The 5,664-nt window shown below is 37.1% G+C and overlaps 1 protein-coding gene across 1 annotated transcript; it reads right to left on the bottom strand.

The window, feature by feature from the left end:
* Positions 1 to 385: 385 nt before the first annotated feature.
* Positions 386 to 5,251, bottom strand: LOC147410671 (transcription factor ILR3-like). Its single transcript, XM_086438264.1, has 5 exons — positions 4,867 to 5,251; positions 4,694 to 4,777; positions 2,371 to 2,448; positions 2,053 to 2,215; positions 386 to 855 (listed from the first exon to the last, which is right to left on the bottom strand). Exons 1-5 carry the CDS (start codon positions 4,977 to 4,979, stop codon positions 571 to 573), a joined length of 723 nt encoding a protein of 240 aa, XP_086294390.1. The 5' UTR covers positions 4,980 to 5,251; the 3' UTR covers positions 386 to 570.
* Positions 5,252 to 5,664: the final 413 nt, after the last annotated feature.

Here is a 5,664-nt window from a genome sequence, read left to right as displayed (position 1 = left end):
TTCTTTCTTTGAGTTTAATTGGAGGGAGACCAATAGGGCTGCTGATTATCTTGCTTTATTGGGAACTATCGGGAGAGATTTCTTTTTTTGGTAATAGAGGACTAAGTGTGATTCCTCAAGAATAGTATTTGACGACGTATCTTGTAACTATTCTCGAACGTGATTTAATAAAAAGGGTGGGGCCCTATAATCCCAGCTTACCGATCAAAAAATATAAAAAAAACAAAAACTTCTGAATTATTTCAGAGGTCATTCATCTCTTAATTTGTTTTGTTCACATCCCATTTAAAAGATGATAGATCTCTTTCAAGAAAAGAAAAGAAAAAAAGAAAAAAAAAGATGATAAAAACAACAAAATTTTCAACAACAAAAAAAAAAAAAACTATAAAATAATTCAGAAGTTCAAGTATTTCTGAATAATTGGGGGTGAAGATTCTCATCAGTCTATGACTGAAAGATCTTGGTTTCCTCAAAATCTAGAATACCATGATCAAAGAAATCCAAAAAGTTGAAAAAGAAGAATTAGCAACAAAATGTGGTTACCAGAATTATCATATTTCCTGAAAGTCATTAGGCAACAGGAGGCCGTAATTTGTGGTCTTCTGAGGTGTCCACGATAGCGGGGGGCATCCACTGCCACATGGCAACACCTGGAAATCCAGGGAAGGGGACCGCTGTCTTGTTTGCTGCTGCTTGACCTTGTGCAGCAAACGCAGCCATGGTCGATGCATGGAAAGAAGCCGGATGTGGCATGAAGCCAACTGGCATTACACTCATAGCTTTGACTTGCTCCTCCAACGTCTCTTTGTCCAACTTCAGCTTGACTTTTTCATCTCGGAGCTCATTTTTCTCTGCCTGAAAATGAAAAATATCATTTTTCTCAGAGCATTGAAAAAAAAAACAGCCAGAAATTAGACACCCCTTGATCCCAATAATTTCATCAAATTGCATTCCCTCAGACAAGTTAATGACAAAAAACTTACTTAACAGTGGATGGTAAGGTCCAAAGGCTGCTGTTAGAGGAGAGAGGTCATGGTACAAGACTTGACAATGAAATGGAAAAAAAAAATGATAAAGTGCCAACGAAAACTAGAAAGTCTTGCTACGGGGGGAGTAATTGAAGCAAGAGATGGATAGTAATTTTGAAAATTATTAATTGAAAATCATACAAGGAACTTCGAAATTAGATCTAGAAGGAGAGATTAACCTTGAAAGTAGTATAGGGCTTTTAAACAGATGTAGAATTACTAGCAATTTTTTTTTTCTTTTGTAGAATTATGATTGCAAGTGTGAAATATTTGGCTAATATGAAGATATATAATTTATAAAAAAAAAAATTTGAAGATAAAATGGTATTCCAAATAAGGTTATAAGTGGGCAGATAAGGGCTTAATGGCATGGCAAAATAAGTCAAGCTTAAGGCTGGTGGGTGGCTCTGGCCAGTGGCTAAATCCAAAGAAATCTAGGAATAGCCCAAATACAAGACAAAATGAAGAACATTTATTGAAATGGTTAGGATTCACAACAAAGGGCAATGGCAGGACTAGTGAGAAGATATGTTTTGATGCATATTGGGGGATCTAATGTTGCAATTTGAAGGTCAAATGTGAGGTGGATTTAAGCAGTGAGAAAATATAGTCACCAGCCTTCATGGTTTTAAATGTCGTAACTGGTCGAGGGGTAAAAAAGGATATCGTCTTGTTCGATACATCCGAAACATTTCAATACAATCCGATACATTCCCGAACGTTGAATGTTTCGTATCAGTCTTGGTCGATACATTCCAATATTTTGAACCATGCCAGCCTTGATAGAAAATATAGCTCTCGATAGTGTTGAATGGAAAACTTAGAATCATATAGTTGGCCCCACCATTCAAGATAAGTTTTAGCCTTTAACTTAGATCGAAAAACGTAAATGATTTTGGATGAGTACTTATCGTGCGATTTCTTTGATGTGCATTGGGGCATGTTTTACCAACGACTTCAGATAGAATCCTAAACAAATAAGACATAGTAAGGAAGAAAACACAATCAAAGGGAAAGTGAAGACCTTAAGATCTTTAATTGTCTCTTGAAGCTTTTCATTTGATTCCTTCAATTGTTTTGCCTCAGTTTTCAGTTGCACCAACAAAAGAGCAGCATCACTTAAAATAGTAGCTTTATCAGACTTAGGAGGCCTCCCAGGATTGAGGATAGAACCCAATTCAGAGAACCTAAAGATGTTCATTGTAAATGAAGCAACCACCCAAAAAAAAATATCAATAAAATTGCATAAAGGATTAAAGAAAACTCTAGGTTTTGCAGCTTATATATGCACATTGAAAGTATTTGTGTCAAAAGATTGGGGAAGAGAGGGAGAGGCACATGCCTGTTGTTCAATCTATCTCTTCGCATCTTCTCACGAGAAGATTTAGTCATGAATCCTGTGCAAGATTTATCTCTCATTCTGCAAAGATTATTTCTAAAGAGCATTAAAAATTGCCAACACTTTCACCATTTTTGAATTCTTCATATTCAACATATGTAATCTAACCCTGTTAAATGTTTCAATTTACAAAACAACAGCATTCAGCATAATTGACACAACCTGTGTAGTTGATCAATGGGATTAAAGTAACCATCCAACCCTTAAAATGTGGAAAAGAAATTTGGGTCCGCTGAATGGCGGAGTCCTCAACCCCAACCCCTTGCATATGCAACATGTCTACATTATGGAACTTCGACCCATTGATGTTCATATTCTATGCCACAACCAAGAAAGAAAAAATCTTTAAATTGCATACGATCAATCCGCAACGGATTGTTAACCAACCAACTAAACCAAAAGACAGATCTGTTGGAGAAGGGAAGCACAATGAATATAAGAGGGTACACGGCTTGATTGGGGTATGACACACCCGAGAGTGGAGGAAAACATACATTCAACACTCCCCCTCACCCATAAGGGTAGAAAAATTTGAACCCGTGACCTATGTAAACCAAGCACTCTGATACCATGTTAACCAACCAATTACTCCAAAAGACCGATCTGTTGGAGAAAGGAAGAACAATGAATATATGAGGGTCACAGGGCTTGATTGGGGTATGACACACCTAAGAGTGGAGGAAAATATACACTCAACACGGATCAAATTAGAAAATATGACATGAGTATACGGCAACTTCTCCCAAAATTCCTTCATCAAGTATAATCCAAGTTCTTAGGATACAAACCCCAAGCAGGGGCGAATTTAGAGTGGGGGTTGTGGGGGCACTTGCCCTCACAAGAGTTTTCAAATTCTATGGATTAATGTGCTATTGCGACAAATTTTAGTGGCAGATAAAGAAATTTACCACTATTACCCCACAAATTTTTTTCCACTCTTAGTTGCCTCCACAACTATTTTTTTCACTCTTAATCGTCCCCACAATTTTTTTTTCTACTCTTGGTTGTCCCCACATGAGCAAAATCCTGGCTCCGCCCTTGACCCCAAGAATTGTTGAGATGACCAAGACCATGTCTTAGGAAGCAAAGGTCTTGAGCTCGAAGCACCACCTTAGGAGCCACCCTTAGGGATTTATCTTAGAAATTATTTGGTGCATGTGTGTGGGTTGGGAGAGAGAGAGAGACTGAGAGAAGAGGGGGAAGGGGGGCAACACGTGCACTGAGGATTAGTTAGGTGCTCTAAGAGGCATGGATACCTTAATTCCCAAAAAAAATTCTTAGGATTAAGCTCCCTCACATACAAATTATTATTATTTTCATAAATAAAGGTTAATGGTTAGTATAAGAAGTATGGGTTCTAGGGGGTTTGAACCTAAGACGTAGGAAAAAGTCTCCACAAGTCTTACAACTTAGCTAAGTGGCATTTCTTCCAAATTATTAATATAGTTTTGCATAATTCCATTTTAACCTCCTAATGTTTTGATAATTGCACTTACCTCAATTATGGTTATCTAAGGGGTTCACTTATCCCCTTCGGTCAAATTGCTGTCAACCGAACAATTAAATTCCTTTTATAAAGACAAATTTGCCCTTTTTAAAATGATTTGTTTTTATAAACAAACATATGCCTTTGAAAAAATGGGTTCAATGAATGCTTAGACTGGGGCATTTAAAAATTATGAGTCGTAATTTTTTTATGCCCCCTGACGTGGCATGGGTTAGAACCACATATTTTTTTCCTTGAGATACACAACTACACATCCCCATAAATATGTGCAGTTGTGTATCCTGAGGAAAAAGATCTATGGTTCTAGCCCATGCCACATCTTGGGGCATACATCAAAACATGCGTTAGAAAATCAATACTCTTTAATAATTGTTTAAAAATCTATTTTTCAAATAAAAAATAATATAAAATAAGAGGGTATGCTAGTAAAATAACATCTGAATTTTAGCAGTGCCAGTGAAAGGGAGGTAAGTGCAATTAGCAAAACATTTGGGGAATTATGCCAAATTACAGGGGGGCAAAGTGTAATTTACCCTTATTATTATTATTATTAATGAAATGCTTTAAACAAGAAAATATCATCACCAATTGAAATATCAGATTATTAGTGATGGAAAAGATAGTCATCATATGACATCATCATCTCATCTATACCTTATCACGCTAAATATCAGAGCTTACATCATCAATAATTTTTCACCACTCAATTATATAAGGCTTATAAGAAAACTAGAATTAATAAAAACAGGATCAATTCACCTCTTCTTTGAACCACTTTGTAGTTCGGTACCACCACCACCGCAGAATTCTCCTTCTCTGTAGACATCATCATCGATCTCCACACTGTTACATTGCCAATTGAATCAATATTAGTATCACTAAGGTAAGAGCAGTAACAAAAAACAAAACAAAAACTTGAATATTATAGGAACCTAGCGGCAGCTGGATTGGGCACATCGTTGAAACCGTCATCATCGAGAACCCAATTAAAATGGGTATCAGAAGCCTCTACGACATCGTTGATCCAATCATAATTGGAGCCCATCTAATCTAGAACTAGTTAAGGTTGTTGTCCTCTGGTGTATTTGAAGAGAGATGGCACACAAACAACCTGCACATATCAAGTTTCTTAGGACAGGTGAGTAAAGAAAACCTACAGGAGAAAAGAAAGATACATGTGTTTGTGTGTGTGTGTGTGTGTGTGAGAGAGAGAGAGAGAGAATTTGAATGGTCCTTGTGGTCTCCAGAGAACCGCCAAAATGGAAAGACAATGAAAGAGAGAGGAGAGGTTTTGATGGTCCCTGTCCGACTTTCGTTTGTGCGGGATGGAGCCCTCCCCACACCACCTCTTCGGTAGATGTGAAGTTGTGTATCCCGAGGGAAAAATCTATGATTTTTACACATGCCACATCATTGACTTTTTAAGTTATTCTATCCGATTGGGGTAGAAAATCATTTTTCATCAATTTATTAATAAAGACAAAGGTCAAAGGACCATTCAATCAATTTAAAATTTAAGGGGATATCTCAATGTTTCAACATAGGGAGGGGTGAAGAAATTAGGACAAAATAAAGTAAGAGTGATGCGCGAATGACCTCAAGATTATACGTCATATCACACTTCCCGTTCACAAAGCGAATTGTACTGCGAACTGATTCGGATTGGATCGATTCCCCATTCGTTGCTCCTTCAACGAATTGGATAATTTAGGGGGTGTTTGTTTAACGCT

The sequence above is a fragment of the Akebia trifoliata genome, chromosome 1 (genome assembly GCF_017979445.1).
Source record: "Akebia trifoliata isolate Shusen 1 chromosome 1, ASM1797944v1, whole genome shotgun sequence".
NCBI classification, from domain to species: Eukaryota; Viridiplantae; Streptophyta; class Magnoliopsida; order Ranunculales; family Lardizabalaceae; genus Akebia; species Akebia trifoliata.
This window is presented reverse-complemented; position numbering and strand designations above follow the sequence as displayed.

Excerpts from the sequence above, each read along its gene's own strand:
- LOC147410671 (XM_086438264.1), bottom strand. The coding sequence starts at position 4,979 with ATGGGCTCCAATTATGATTGGATCAACGATGTCGTAGAGGCTTCTGAT. Across the intron at positions 2,216-2,370 it reads AGAGATAGATTGAACAACAG|GTTCTCTGAATTGGGTTCTA; the intron begins GCATGTGCCTCT and ends GAACATCTTTAG. Across the intron at positions 856-2,052 it reads AGACAATTAAAGATCTTAAG|GCAGAGAAAAATGAGCTCCG; the intron begins GTCTTCACTTTC and ends TTTCATTTTCAG.